The following is a 16,178-nucleotide window of genomic DNA, read 5'->3' as shown; positions in this document are numbered from 1 at the left end:
AAGCCTTTGTTGAACATATCACCTTTGCCATAGGAAAAGAGGATTAAAAGAGGAAATCTGAGGAGGGGGCAGATACATCGCAGGTAAGCAAGAGCCTTCAGTACTAGTCATTGGAACTTTGTTTTCAAGTAGCCTTGACTTCCATCTCCCCTAGTCCAAGTAAGTATGAGAACCACCTACAAGGTTATAATTCAGATAGGCCCATCAGGGATGTTTGGGCTATCTGAAGCCCCAGAGCTAGTTCCGGGCAGGGATGGGGAATGAAGGAAGTCATCTGAAAAGGTTGAAGACTTGAGAGTGAAGTCTGAGACAGATAAATGCTTGGTTCCACAATACTTTCTATAGCCACTGGGCTTTCTAATTTAATACTGAAGCCTGAATCTCAGCTCAAAATAAATACAACCCCACTTCTATCTCAATTCTTTGGATATTAGGAGTCTGAAGAAAACCTGGTACTAATTCCATTGTGGTTCTTTGTAAACCAAATGTAACCTAACCAAATGCAAACTAAATGAAAAACTCCACCTATTTCCCCCTACATCTCTTCCATTTCTAGTATTCATTCTTATGCCTAGCTTGTAGTCCCTTTCCATAGCAAGATATGGCAGGATCCTGAGAAGGAAGAAGTGAACCAGACAAATTCATTTCTTAGAGAGAACACAGATCTAGGTCACGACCAATTTTGGGGCAGATCCCAATGTTGAGGCAATGAGATTTTTTTCAGATGAACCATCCAGAACCAACAGCCTAGCTGAGGCATTCCTTACAGGCTCTCTTTCGTGTTCTTCAAAAGTTAAGACTTGGCCAAGGGTATATGAAGAAAATAAAATTTACAATATTACATACTGTCAGAGTGCCATGATCTTAGGCTTATCTGAGGAGACAGAGAAGAAAGACTCTATTAACTCTAAATTTCATGAGGACAAAGGGCATGTCTTATCCAAACTGTGTATTTTTTCTGCCCAGCAAAGTGCTCTGCCCAACAGCAGATGCTTAATAATGGTTAACAGGGAAGGATTCAGAAGATGTTGTCAATGATGTAAAATTCTATTCTGCTATGAAGGGGTCTGACCTGTTGTTCCAACACACTCACAAGTTGACCTCTGCGACACAATGGGTCAGACTAAACACCGGTCCAGAAACCCTGGCTCTCTCTACTTTTACCTGTCTATAGGTAGTTTCAGAAAAGGAACAGCAGCTGCTGCCTTCCTGTTCTACTGGTCAATTGCCCTGTCTCACTAATTATGTTAACACACAGGCTGTGATTAGGCTTAACCCCTCCTCACTGACATTACAGTGCTATGTTGGGGCTAAAGTAGCTATTTTAGGGTGTTTGTCCAGTGTTTAGCATAGTACCTGGTATACAGTAAATGCTTTTGCTTTTTACTCATTAATTTGAAAGAACATTAATATTCTGAAACCCTCTATCATAAAGACGAGTTGAGTGAGAGAGGAAGATTGTGAATTCCTTGATAAAGGAAGGAGAATGTAGGTCAGGAGGGAATCACCACAAGGACAGGATAGAAGTAACATATCTGGATGCAGTGAACCTCAAAGAAGGAACAGCTTCTGAGCAATGGAAGCAATGCAGGGGGTGTGGAAGTAGTAACAGAGAGCAAGGAGCAAGCCTACGCCTCCTCTAGGATCAGTGGAAGGCAGCATCAAAGAAGGAGTATCCAGCACGTGATCTCATGAGGGGAGCCAGGTCTCCACAAGTGCCAAAAGATTGAAGAAGAATAAGAGGAAAATGACTAAGATGGCAGGAAGAGTACTAACTCAGAGGTCACTGAGTACAATCTCTTCTTTTTACAGATGAGGAATTAAGGTTCAGAAAGGTTAAAAAATTGCCATGGGTCACACAGCAAGTTAAGCAGCTGAGAAAGAATTTGAACCCAGGTCTTCCTGACTTTAAGTCCAGCACTATGCAACACCATGAGGGGTTTTCACTTAGGTGGTGGGAACTGCGCATCACTGGAAATGGAAGAGTAAGAAATGGGAGGTGGTACAATGGCAAGAGCCCAGGGTAGGCCATCTGGAATATCTAGAGCATGGGTTTCTTAAGCTGGGATTGGTTTATAGATTTCAGAGGGTCTGTAAACTCAGAGGAGAAAAGGCTACATCTTTATTTTCACTAACATTTGGCTTCCTTTATCATCCTATGTATTTTATTTTATGCATTTAAAAACATGACTCTGAAAAGGGATCCATAGGTTTCAACAGGACGACAAAGGGACCCATGACCCAAAGAAGGTTAAGAATTCCTGATGGGGGGGGAGGGGTGATGAACAAAATAGTCCATGATAGACTAGAAACTAAAAAGAGTCACGAAGTTTGAGGCTGAAGGAGAAGTGAGGTCATGGAACAAGTGCCAAAGGAAAGTACTGGCATACACAGTTTACAAACTGATTGAGGAGGCTGTTGCCTTTGGCTCCAGGGCTATCACCATTTACAATTTTTAAAAGCTCATTGATCTCTAAAGGATCAAATCTCCTGACTTTCTCTAAATCACTACTGATCAAAGAAATACAAATTACAACAACTCTGAGCTACCACCTCACACCTATCACAGTGGCTAATATGATTTAAAAGGAAAATGTTGGATGTTGGAGGGGATATGGGATAATGAATGCACTAATACACTGTTAGTGGAGTTGTGAACTGATCCAACCATTCTGGAGAACAATTTGGAACAATGCCCCAAAGGCTATTAAATTGCATACCCTTTGATCCAGCAATACCACTGCTAGGTCTACATCTCAAAGACAGACCAAAAAAAAAAAGGTAAAAGGACCTATTCATACAAAAATATTTATAGCAGTTCTTTTTGTGATGGCTAAGAACTGGAAATAGAAGGGATGCCCATCAATTGGGGAATGGCTAAACTAGCTATGGTATGTGATTGTAATGGAATATTATTGTGCTATAAGAAATGACAAGCAGGATTATTTCAGAAAAACCTGGAAAGACTGACATGAACTGATGCACAGTGAAGTGAACAGAACCAGTAGAATGTTATACACAGTAACAGCAATACTGTTCCATGAAGAACTGAGAATGACTTAGCTATTCTCTGCAATACAATGATCCCAGACAAGCCCAAAGGACTAATAATGAAGCATACAATCCACTGCCAGAGAAAGAACTGATATTGACTGAATACAGATTGAAGCCAGTTATTCTTCACTTTTTCATTTTTTTCTTTTGAATCTTGTACAAAATGACTAATATGGAAATGTTTTATATAACTGCACACGTATAACCTATATCTGATTGCTTACTGTGTCAAGGAGGAGGGAGGAAGAGAGGGAGGGATAGAATTTGGAATTCAAAACTTTATTTAAAAATGTTAAAAAATTGGGAAAAAAATTCCTGACTTTCTTCAGTCCTTTGCCCGCTTGGCTCTCTGGGTTCCAAGAACTGCCATGCACAATCCCTAATCACTTATCTATTTTTTCCTGCCACTGTTTTCACAGCTATATCTACTGCCTCTTTCCCTTCTCTCTTTTGCTTCCACATACTCCTGGCCACATGAGTGTATTTTCCAAGATTTCTTCACAAAAGAAGAGAATATATAAATTTAGAAATAGAACCCCAAGGTAGGGTTGTCAGAAGGAAAGCATTTTTTTTTAATTCCATAGTCCCAAGCTGAGTGGCACCCAAACTTCACATCTAACCTTTAGTTATGACTTTCAGTTCATAGCCCTTACAGGATCACTGATTTAAAGCCAGTACAATAAATCATCCCTCTGGTCACATATGAGAATGATTCTTTCACATCAGAATACTCCCACACTTCTTTTGTGATTACCTACCTAGGTAAGTCCTCTGGATTGAACTAATTGGCCATTTTATAATTCTGGGTGCTCTCTCATCCAATTAGGAAATCTCATGATTGCATGGTGGATTTAGGGGGAAGCCCACATACCTCCTTGATCACCTGCTATCTAAGTTCCCCTTCTCCATATGGGAAAATCAAGAAAATACCAGCCAGTAACAGAGTGGCTGTTCCCATTACCTCAAAAATAGAATTTGGTACCACTCTGAGAGTACACAATTCAACAAAGAGGAGTGAAACTCAGCACAGTTTTATTTGCTTACAGGGTGGCCAGAGGCTTCTTTTATGTAGAGACTCTCCCTACTTCCCCTCATCTAGAGTCTTAATAAGCTATCTAGACAAGCCTATGTGAGATGGGTCTAGTTTTCTGGGTCCTTCAGAGAACACAGATCCCTGGTAGGGGACACATTTTTCTAAGCAGTGGATGGCAGGAAGGAATTGAGAGACTTATCTGGTCAGGCCAAGTTGCTGAGACTGCAGCTGCTGAGGAGAACTAACTAGACTCATGCTGGAAAATGTGGCTCTGAGACTTCAGCTCTCTTTAACAGTGAGTTTGTTCATGAGTAAGAAGAACCCAGGACGTACAAAAAAGATGATAGAGAACAGGCTTTACCCTCAAGAGCAAAATTCCTGATTGCTGGGTAATCTCTCTGCTGTGGTAGAGCAGGTTCTTTGGCAGGTTATGCTGAGTACTGCAAGAGATAGGTACCAATGAATTAAATATACTGAAGAATTTGAAAATGATCTCTGGCTTGAATACACAGGACAGTTCATCCCAATACACTTATGTAAAAAGAAAGTATTAATTTCTTGCTTTAAATATCAAATCCATGCTTTGATGATAAGAGAATAGAATCATAGAATTTTTGAAATGAAAAAGACTGTCAACGTTCAATGGAATCTAACAGAGCAAAGTGGCGATAAAAGCACCAAGTTAGAATCTCGTGTATATGAGGATGGAGCTTATCACCTCCTCCATGTGGCAGAGCAGGATTAGGCTTGCTCTGCTCGCTCCCAGAAGGCAGAACTAGGAGCAATGGATATAAGTTAAAGAGAGGCAGATTTGAGCTAAAATAAAAAAAAAAACCCTCCCCTATGATGAAAGGCATCCAAAAAGCCATCCTAGGAAGTAGTGAGTTTCCTCTATTAGTAGAGATCTTCAGGTAGAAGCTGGATGATCCATCTCAAGGATACTGTATGGACTGAATTGGATGAGTCCCAACTCTATGACCTGTCCAGTTACTAAAGGATGCCCAATTTTATGTTACATATTCTTTCTTAAAGAGCACACTATATATACTGAGCCATGTTTCTGCTCCATGCCCAGTTCTAGAGCCTCAGGTTCTCAGTGATTTGTTCAAAGTTACACAGTTGTTAAGTAGTAGAACCAGGACTCAAAGTGAGGATTCCTCTGATTCTATGCTCCCAAGAAAATGTCCTTATTTATGGGACTAGTCCAGAGAAGACAACACAAGTTTGTGGGTCTATAAGCATGGCCATGCTCTCATTTCAGCAGAATTTGAAAAAGCTCAAGTCCCTCCCTAGAGCACAGGGTCTAAGCCTACAGCTATCATCTAGCATTGTGCTTCTGACTACTCTACTCAAGAGGTAAAGCTACAGTACCAGGAACTTCCCAAAGGCCACAAGTTGGATCAGCCATCAAAATAACTGCTTGAATTATTCAGAAAACATTTTTAACCATTATATGCAAAATCATTGACTATCCCAACTCAAGTGCCTCATCCACTCCTCTACATCTTTATTTTTCAAAATCCTAGCTGTCTTTCAAGACCTTGCTCAAATGATGCCTCCTCTAAGACAAGCCTCTCCCCTTTCTGCCCATCAATCTCTTCCTCCATTTAAGTCTCATAACACTTTGTTTACATTTCTTTTATGGCATGTATCAGAGTCTACCTCCTATTATGGTTATTTGTTTGTCAAATCTCTGTTCCCTTCTACTCCTCCCCTCTATTATAATCTTCCTGTGCTCAGGACCTACATAGGGAGCTACTGAGATTTGTATAATCCTCTACTACTACCTGTCACATAACAGGAACTCATAATGTCAGTGGATCCTTGACCTCGTTGATGAAATATTGCAATCCAGTGATGCAGATAATAGGTGGAACACTGGAAAGAATACTGCATTTGGGGATGGAGAACCTATATTCAATCCTGGCTCTTTTACCACTTTCTAAACTTTGACAAGGTACTTCCCCTCTCTGGGTCTCAATTTATTCATCTATCAAATGAAGGAGTTAGTCAGGATGACCTCTAATCCCCCTTCAAGTTTTTAAATCCATGATTCCATTAAATATTCCTACTTTCAAACTCCTTAAAGCAAGAGGTAAAGGTCTCAGTAATCAGTGTCTAATTTGCTAATGACAAGTGCAATTCTATGGCGAGATACCTTGGGGACTGGATCAGGATGCAAACAGCTATCTACTGGCTTTGGCTAGAGCCACAGTCAAAAATCATCAGTCTTTTTATCCCTTGCAACTGAAATGTCTCAAAGAAGTCTAAGTAGTAGATAGGCTAGAAGCAGGCTGACTCACAGAATGAAGGTACTTGTAGCTATATAAGACCTCCTTCCCAAAACAGTTAGGCTAGCAATATTTTCACCAGTGTCAAGGAGGGGCTTGATGCTGGCAATATGAGTAGGCTTCTTTCCCAGCTTGCTGACCTACTGTAACAAGTCTTGCCTACCCAGCTTTCAGGAAAGTGAAAGTCAAGTCACTATGAAGAACCCATTGCTCCATCTGTAGAATTCTGGTCAGTTAAAAGTCTTTGCTTGAATTGGGAAGAGACCAAGGTATCTGAAGTTGAGGGGGGAGGTTCATTAAAATAGTAGCTGCCTGTGGATCATTACGACAGAAAAGTGGGTAGGCTCACTATAAGGAAAAATTTCTTAAGAATGAGATCTGTCCAAAAGTGGAATGGGTCACTTTGGGAGACAGTAAGTTCACCATTACTTAATTTTCAACAAGAGCTTGAATAAATACTTGTCAGAGATGTTGTAAAGGGGATTTCTATTTGGGTATATGTTGGACTAGACAGTCTTCAAGGTCTCTTCCAGCTGTGTGATTCTAAGATCATTCAGGCAAATAATGTTGAGCATGGAGATTTGAAACAGAAAGTAAGGCTGGGTCACAACTAAGGAAGAAAAGTCAAAGGAAACCAAGTGGCTAAAGAGGATTCAAGAGGGCATAGTGGGAGGTTTGCTAAAGGTACTTCTTAGAATGAAAACTATGTTTGACGTCCCAGAGCAGTTATGCTGCCTGGAATGACACAGACTTAATAGGAAATCAGGCTAGCATCTCTAGGATCTGATACTTCCTGTCCCCTATGGCCTGTGTTAACCCTTTCTACCACATAAGGGGCTTCCTTCCTCTTCATTCCACCAAGGAAAAAAATCAAGAATCAAAGACTTATTATGATTTTGGAAATTTTAAATAAAAAGTCAATAAGTTAAGGGGACAGGTAGGAGGACCATGACATTGCCCTATACTGCCAAGAGAATAAAATGAACTCTTTTGCTTGGCATTCAAGTGTCTCTATGACCTGACTCCAACCTTTCCATATAATTTCTATTACTCCCTTTCAGTATCTACTCTATGTTCCAACCAAACAGGAATAGAGACAATGTGATGTAGTGGAAATGGCAATGAACCTGGGGTCACAAAGCCCAGAGTCCAGATAGCAGCTACACGAATGACTATATGACCTTGGGCAATCCATTTCACTTCTCCAGGCTTCACTTTCCTCATCTATAAACTAAGAAGGCTAGACTAGCTGAGCTCTAGAGTCCCTTGCAGCTCTATGTCTTGGAACCTAGGAATGCTCATTGTTCCCTGATTTCCTCGTTGTTCACTGTTCCCACCTACGTGAGTTTGTGCAGGTTGACTACTGCGCCTAAAATGCAGTCCTGATCTTCATCTCTACCTGTGGGAGCTCTGCTCTTCCTTCAAGACCCAGTTCAGACTTTTGCCATGAAATCTTTTCCTAATCCCAATTGAAAATGACCTTTCCCTACTCAGAATTTACTGGAGTACTTTGTCAGGATCTCACCTTTTGTGAGATGTGCTACTACCATCTACCCAGATCCTACTCATTTATCCCCTGTTGTTCTTCCATAACTTGACTGTGATTTTCTTGAAGGCAAGAACTGTGTCTGTTTCCAGTGCCAAATACAGATGATAGAGTAGGCACTCAATACATGGCTGTTGTTTTATTCTTATGAATCCAGATAACTTGGTTGTAAGTTGGCCATGTCAAGTGTGCCTGCAGGAAGGTCAATGTCAGGGAATGACGGAACCTCAGACACTGAAAGGTCCTCAGAAGTCATCTGATCTAGTGCTTCTTAAACTGTGGGTCATGACCCCACAGTTTAAGAAGCACTGAAGGAGTCACAAGTGAAAAAAGTTTAAGCACTGATCTAATCCAACCCAAATCTTAGCACGACTCCTTTCCAGATCCTTGGCTAATGATGATGTCCAAGTTCCATTTAAAGATTCACAGTGATCAGGAAGCCGCTATGTGACAAGCTCCAAATGCTGACAAGTGCTCTGTTATATCAAGCTAAAACTGGTTTATCTGTCACCTCTGCCTACTGGAGTCACACAGAACATACGTAATCTGTCAGAGACAGTCTTTCCAACACTTGAGGACTCTCATGTTCATGGCAGTCTTGAAATCTCCTCTCCAAGCTAAACATTCTCATTTCCTTCAGTTCACAGTCTCCAATTTCCACCTTGGAATCTGATTGCCCTCTTCTGGAATCTTGCTACTTGTCAATATCCCTTCTAAAATGCAATACTCAGAACTGTATCCAGTACTCTAGATATGGTCTGACCTAGGGAAAGAGGAGTCAGAGCAGATGGATGTCTTTCAAAGCTAAGGATTAATGAGACTTATCTCTCTTTTCTGGGGGCAAAGGCAGCTGTTCCAGGAGTCTCTTTTGGGACTTGCTGGACTAAGTCTGGCTGTGGTAAAGTCAAAGGACTTGAGAGCTCCATACCCTTCTTTAACAGGTGCCTTGCCAAGGGTTTTAAACATAATATTTTATTTTTAACCCAGGTCAAAGTTCATACATTTCCCTAAGAGGCAGCCAAATGTTAACCAAAGTTAATCAAATACAGTGACTACTGAGAGTCCTTACTGTGCTGCAGAGCCTTGTGCTATACACAGCAAAACACAGGACATGATTCCCCACACACAACCAGTTCACAGCCTCAGCTGGGTAGATAAGATGCACAGACATGAAATGGTTGGGAAATGAGAAGCTTATTTACTAATAAAAATAATGACAAAACCTCCACCAATATTCATACTACTGTTTGTAATAGGAAGCAAAGTACAATTAAAGATCGACAGACAAGACACCTGTGTTCAAACTCTAGCTCTGCAATTTACTGGCTGGTGATTTTGGGCAAGTCATTTAACTTTTCTCAGCTTTAGTTTCCTCATCTGTAAAATGGAAATTATATCAAGTTCACCATCTACTTCCCAGGGCTTTGTGAAAGAGGTGCTTTGTAAACTGTCCACAAGAGGGGTTACAATGACTTGGAAACAGCATCTAAAAGGGATGTACTCCTAGTTCAGACAAACAAAAATGACTGCCACAGACAGGAAGGCAAACTGTGTTGTCTGGCAAAGCAGAAGGGACGTCAGAGAATCAGAGACTGCAGAATGTCAGAGGTGGAGGAAGCCTTGGAGACCATCACGTTCAATAGCTTCACTTTACAGAGGAGAAAAGAGACTCAGAAACATCTTATCCAAGGTGAAGGAGAAGCTAGCATCCGGATCAGGGCCAGAAGCCAGTTCCACTGCACTCCGGACCAGGCTTTTCTGCCTAAAGGAAAGACCTTGGAGCAAAAGGCTTCCTGAGGCTCCCGCCAGCTCCAGGATCCGTGATTCTGTGATTTCCCTGAAGCGCTGAGGTCACAGCGGGGAAGGACCCAGGGAGGGAGCGTGGACAGTCAAGTCCCAGAGCCGGGCAGAGCAGCGGGAGGAGGGTTTAGAGAAGACCACTGTATGTGGAATGAGAATTAGGGTCAGGAGGGACTTTAGAGATCAACTAGTCTCACACCCTCATTTGACATGAGAAGAAACATAACCAAAGGGGGAAAGTGGCCTGTCAAAGGACTGTTCCATTCAATTGCCAACAACCTAAGTTGTTAAAAGTTTTAAACTTTAGCTTAAAAATGTAAGAAGTATTTAAGGATTTTAGGAAGACCTTGTTTCAAACATTTCTCCCACTAGCTTTAGGTGGCTGTGGTGGTGGTGGTGATGGTGACGATAATGGCTCAACTTATACAGTGCTTTATGGTTTCCGTTATCCCATCTGACCTCACAACAGCCTTGGGAGAGAGGCAGGGAAGGAACTGTTATCTTCATATTATAGAGGAGAAAACTGAAGTTTTAAAGAACAAAATGACTTTATTAAGGTCACACAGTAAGGTAAGACTTGAACTCAGGTTTTATGAATTAATCATCCATATAACTCTCAAGGGAACTCAGTGTGTGCTGCAAAGTCAGGGGGCTGACTACATACAGGCAGCCAGCAGTCTCTTGAATGAGGCAAGGAGGATGAGGACCACTAGATCCTCACCATTCCTCACCCCTAAGGTTGCCTGGCCTTTAATTGAGAGGCCCTACAGCTGGACTTGGAGGGGAAGCATGGGAATGTTAAGATCTGTGAAAACAGCTGCTGTGCTTCAATGCTGGGGTAACCTGAGTTCTTGGATCATTTTCCCAACTCCATTCTTGACTAACCTGCCCTCCCTGTCACCAAGAATCCCTAATGGAAGATAACTTTCTTAGGAAAGGAGGCCAAGACCTTCCTGTCTGTAGGCCTAATAAACCACAAGATGTTACAGATGGAAGGAACCTTGGAGGTTAGAAGGTAAAGCTGCTACCAGTGTAATTTCAGCCTAGAAAAACGTAAAAGGTTATTCCTTCACCCAGATAGAATTCAATAATTCACTAATAAAAACAGCATCTTCCCTTTCTACAGCACTTTCCTCACAACCATCCTGTGCAGTAAACAGCACAATGTCATTATCTGTATTTTACAGACGAGGAAACACAGGCTCAGGATGGAAAATAACCTGCACATGACCAAGTAAGTAGAAGTAGTTAGGGTCTTGAACACTGGTATTCTGCATCCCAAACTGGAGCCCCTTCTAGTAAATTAAACCTCTATCATCGTTCTAGCCAAGTGGAATGATCTCCTTCCCCCAGAACATATAGGAACCAATGGATGATGAAGAAAAAAAACCCAGCCATTCTGTTGAGAGGCAATGAATGGAGTGTGGGCTTCATGAGAAGGTTGGAGTAATGTCAAAAGTTTTGTACTTTAAGTCAAAGATCTGGGTCTTCTCCACAACTGACTTGCTGTGTGATCTTAAGCAAAATCACCTAACCTCTCTGGGCCTCAGTTTCCTCATCTGTGAAATGAGTAAGTTAGTAAAGACGATCTTTAAAGTCCCTTCCAACTTTAAAGCTTTTCATTTTAAGTCGTTTAAACTCTCTGAAGCCCTTGTTCCTTCACCCATAAAATGAGAATAATAATAATAATAATAGTATCTCCGAGAGCTGCTGTGAGCATCAAAGGAAACAAGGCCTATAAAGCACTTTGGAAGTATCCGCCGTACCACTGTGTCACCTGGCGTGATGACTGAGCGTGGGCTGGGGGGTTGGCAAGCTCCTTTTGGTTCTGCATTCCCCTACTGTCACTTGGTAAGATGGTTTGAATGTTTCTTTAACTCATGATTCTTCCTTATTAGACACATCACATGCTTCCCTCCAGGTTTGCTTCCCCCTCTGTGAAATAAGGGGGCTACAGGAGATGATCTCTACAGGCCCTCCTAGCCCTAAAGTTCTATGACATCCCAGCATGTTTTGGGGCCCTCTGGGGGCCACTGGAGGGATCCCCTTGCCCAGCTCTGTGGCTTCTGGGGGTGGAGTGGGGAGAGGAAAGGCAGAGGGGCTACTGACATAATGAGAAAATACATTCATAAGCTATAATACAGATGAGGAAAAATAGTTCTCCTACCATAAGCTGAATGCAGGAACTGAAACTCTGTTGGACAAAAATGTTAGTTGAAATTACCGCTAAGAATTTGTGCAATGATGTATACATCTCATCTATGTAAATAAGACTTTCAGAAACAGCAGCTTAGCTCAGTGTGCAATTTTCCCAGAGGGCTCAGGGAGAGGCAATTGTGAAGGCTGAAAAATGATTCTCTGAAGCAAGAGACTGAAGTGCCAACAACAAGAGCCTAAATTTATCTTCAAATGCTCTGTATGTTCAAATCCACAGCTCAGTAAGGAAAGGACCTCCAGTGCAGAATTATGCCATAGTGGCCAGCTTGGCCTGTGTCTGGACTATTCCCTGGTTCATACAGCTATAGCATATTAGAAAGGGAAGGGACTTTAGAACATGGAATGTTAGACCACAGAACACAAACCATCAGAGCTAGAAGGGACCTCAGAATACAGAACGCCAGGCCAGAAAGGGTCTTTAATTGAATTTCTTAATTCTGTGAATTAGGAAACTGAGGTCCAAAGAGCCACTTGCCAAAGGTCACAAAGCATATTCGTTCTCAAGCTGGTCTTGCTTTTTCCACACTGTTTCTGTTTGTCTTGACACAGTCCACAAGGCTTTATTCGTGGCCTGCATATTCGATTTACACTTTTGCTCCCAATTTAGCCTATAACTCAAAATACCCCACCCCACCTCAAGAGGAAGGGCCCTATTTTCAGAAGACCAAGGATCTAACTCTGCCACTAATTCATTATGTGACCTTGGGCACTTTGGTTTGCCTCTCTGGAACTCAGTTTTCTCCTATGGTAAAGGAAGGGGTTGGACTAAGTGGTCTCTAAGTTTGCTTTCAATTCTGATGTTTTATGATTCTGATTATTTTGCCTCTCATTGATCAGACAGTAAAGAAATGGAAGCAAGCTGAGAAAGCTTCCAGTAACAAGTGGTTTTCAGGATGAACCAAAGAACATAAGGTTATCTATGTTCTCTGCTAATGACATAATAATATCTACAACATCTGGCTGAAAACAGCTCTCATTTAAGCACATAAATATCCTCTGGAAATGCAAGAGAGCAGGATTTCAATCCTAGAACTCATTTTCCCTGAAGGCTCATTTCCCTTCAAGCTCTGATTTGAACATGTCACTGCTCCTCTTAAAAGGTCTAATGGAGAACTTTAAGGACAATCCTCTCTGGTGCCGAACCACCTTGTTCATGGGTGTGCTACAGCCAGCATGTGAGCAGTACACCTCAGAAACAGCAAGTGCTACAAATCAGGACTTGATTTACTGCTTTGTTCATTGTCCAGACTGGTGTTATTGTCTGATTAAACTTTTAAGTGCATCATGCATAGCTGAGAGGCCAGCAGACTGTTAAATATCTATGGAACCCCCTTCATCTCAAGCCACCACTTCTGAGACAAGATCCTAAAGAGGGGAGCTGGGGTATAGTATCAGGGATTTTGTCAAAGAAAATCAGAAGATCTGGGTTCAAGTCCTAGCTCTACAAACTTCCTAGATTACTTTAAAGAAGTACCTTCTCCTTCTCAATTTCCTCACTTATAAAAGAAGATAAAAAGCAAAGATTGTACTTAGATGGTCTCTAATAATCTATATCCTCAAGTGTAACACAGTCATAACAATACCTGCTATTTACTTAAAACAATTATTGTGAGGTAAAGCTCTATGGGAAGAGGAATTAATGTTATTCTCAATTCTAAGGCCCCTCCCAGCTTTGATGACATTTAGTGGTCTCAGGCCCTTCCCAGCTCTACAAAATGACATCACTACAAATAAAATGATTTAGATTTCTATAGAGCTTTAAGGTTAACATGGTGCTTAAGACAGAAAAAGCCTGTGAAGTGTATAGGGCAGGTATTATTATCCCCATTTTTACACATGAAGAAACTGAGGCTCTAAAAGGAGGGGAAAGTTAAGGAGAATTAAGTGACTTCCCCACTGTTACAAGACTGGCAAATATTTGAGGCAGGCCTCAAGCCCAGGTCTCCTTCCCTCCAAGTTCGGCAGCCTCTGCCCTGATACCACATTCTCACCTTCTATGTTCTCAAATCCTTTCCAGCTCTGATCTTTTAGGATCCTTAGCTGTAAAATGGAATAACAATACTTGTACTACTTGACTCAAAGAGGTGTTGTACGGAAAGCACTTTGCAAACCTTTGAGTTCTATAGAAATGTGAGTTATTTTTCTCTATTCTAAGGCTTCTTCTAGCTTGGACATCCATCAGTCTATGTCCTCATGACATCTGCAACTCTAACATTCAATGAATAATAGAGATAATGAACAGGAAAATGTTGTGAAAAACAGAATAGATTGCACACATATATGATATATATGATGCATATTCCTCGGTGAGCTGTGTCCCATTTTCTGTCTCTCCATTTGGAGTTACAGTGCTTCTCTTTGTGACTGGTGACTAAGTCAAAGCAGTGGCTTGAAAGTTTGATATATTTAGACTCTTTGATGGCAAGTCTCCAACATATATACACCTGTCAACACATTTAATGACTGTATCTATTTCTCAACTGAGATCTTACAAGAAAAAAGAAGGCAAAGAACTGGCTCTGTCCTTTGGGGTTAAGGCCAGGGTCAGGATTTCTTTGAAAAGTGGACATCCACACCAAGAAGGGTTCACTTCTTCCCATATCTGTCCTGTCTACATTTCCCCAACTCTTGCCCACCCCAAGATCTAGCTCACACCCCTCTCAGACACACTCAGTGCTAGGGACCTGGGTAGGCTGACCCCTAAGTGCCCAAGTATGGGAAAGAATATTTCCAAGCTGAACAGCATGGATACTGGGGCTTTACAGCCCATCGTCCTATCCCCACAAGACAACCCTCTGCCTTCTCCTTACCTGGAGCATAGCTTGGGCTATTGGTTGGATACAAGCTGGGGTTGTAGGTTGGGGCAGCTGTTGGATAACCAGTAGGGTAACCTGCAAAGAGAAGACAGAGATTAAACAATGAGATCAGCAGAAAGAGGAAGAGATTTTGTGCTAGATACAACACTAGCCTTTACCCATCTGTCAGATACTATGTGAACCTTACACATATACACATTCAAGGCACAGATCCAATTCTATTACGGTAGAACCAAATTCCAATGAAAACTTCCACATGATAAAAAATGTCACCAAATCCTAGTTTGTATTGCTTTTTCCCTGTGAAAACAGAATGAGAGACTCCTAATCTGCATATCTGCACATCAGATTTCAAGCCATCTCAATTCTGGCAAGCAGTTTGTGAAACCACAAATGTCTTCCCCAAAAAAGAGCATTGGATCACCTTAATAAAGTCTATCTACTTTACCCCAAAGGAGAAAAGTGGTCACAGCTAACAGCAGTGAAGGAGAGAGGTGAAATGTAATTAAAAAAAAAAAGTCTAGGATCATTTAGAAGAACTCTGCTCACAACAGAAATGTTGGAGGTGAGCAGATCCAAGTTTCACTCTGATTCACAGAGCACACGGAAAAGTCAAATATATATGGGTAAGAAATATGTCCCTATTTTTGAGGAGGAAATCTGCAGGTAATTTGCTCGGTGTCATTTAGCAGATATTGCCAATATTTGAAGACTGAGTACAAAGGTCCCGGTCTTGTTGGAGAATTCAAGGGAGGAGACACAAACGAGTCACATTCCAATAACGTTACCAGCTGGGAAACAGCCTTCATTTTCCTAAAGTTCCATTATAGTGATGATTGGTGGAAAAAACATGAGTGAGAGATACAGAAGAGGGATCAGATAATAGATGGGCTCTATCAAGGATGGAAATTTCGAGAAACACTGATAGAAAAACATTGGTACCTTGAAAACAGAAGGTGCTTAATAAATGTTTAGTTGTATTGGGCTGTGAAGTTTCAAAGGGATCAGAGGAGACTCAAGTCATTTGCAGGACAAAAGTCAAGGAGCCATGGGAGGCACAAGAAGAAAGGAGGGTGTATGTGTGTGTGTATATGTGTGTGTATGTGTGTGTGTGTGTGGTGAGGGGCTGGGGCTGGTAGTAGAGAAGGATACCTGTTTGTCCAGGGACTGCAAGGAGTTGACTTGAAGGGAAATGACTTGAAGGCCAACACACCCTAGCTTTCTGTCAAAAGGCACTTGCAGAGAGGTTCTTTGTCATATCACAGCCCTGTCTCAACAGTGACCAGCCAGGACTTACAGTCAGAAGACCTGAGTTAAATTCAGGGCTGTGGCTCTTACTAGCTGTGTAACCTCCTAGACTCAGTTTCTCACTTACAAAACAGGGGTAACATTTGTACATTGTATCTCACAGAGCTATCAGG

The 16,178-nt window shown here is 41.6% G+C and overlaps 1 protein-coding gene across 21 annotated transcripts in view; it reads right to left on the bottom strand.

Annotated features, from left to right (window-relative positions):
- Positions 1-16,178, bottom strand: part of FAM168A (family with sequence similarity 168 member A) — a 204,900-nt gene that overhangs the window by 29,741 nt on the left and 158,981 nt on the right. For 12 of the 21 annotated variants that reach the window (XM_072610916.1, XM_072610911.1, XM_072610907.1 and 9 more), the window contains 2 exons: positions 14,752-14,832; positions 11,892-11,918 (listed from right to left, as the gene is read on the bottom strand). In XM_072610916.1, the coding sequence (XP_072467017.1) occupies positions 11,892-11,918; positions 14,752-14,832 (108 nt within the window). The remainder of the gene's footprint in view (positions 1-11,891; positions 11,919-14,751; positions 14,833-16,178) is intronic. The other 9 variants (XM_072610920.1, XM_072610926.1, XM_072610917.1 and 6 more) reach the window with 1 other exon arrangement.

Source organism: Notamacropus eugenii, chromosome 5 (genome assembly GCF_028372415.1).
Source record: "Notamacropus eugenii isolate mMacEug1 chromosome 5, mMacEug1.pri_v2, whole genome shotgun sequence".
Taxonomy (NCBI): Eukaryota; Metazoa; Chordata; class Mammalia; order Diprotodontia; family Macropodidae; genus Notamacropus; species Notamacropus eugenii.
This window is presented reverse-complemented; position numbering and strand designations above follow the sequence as displayed.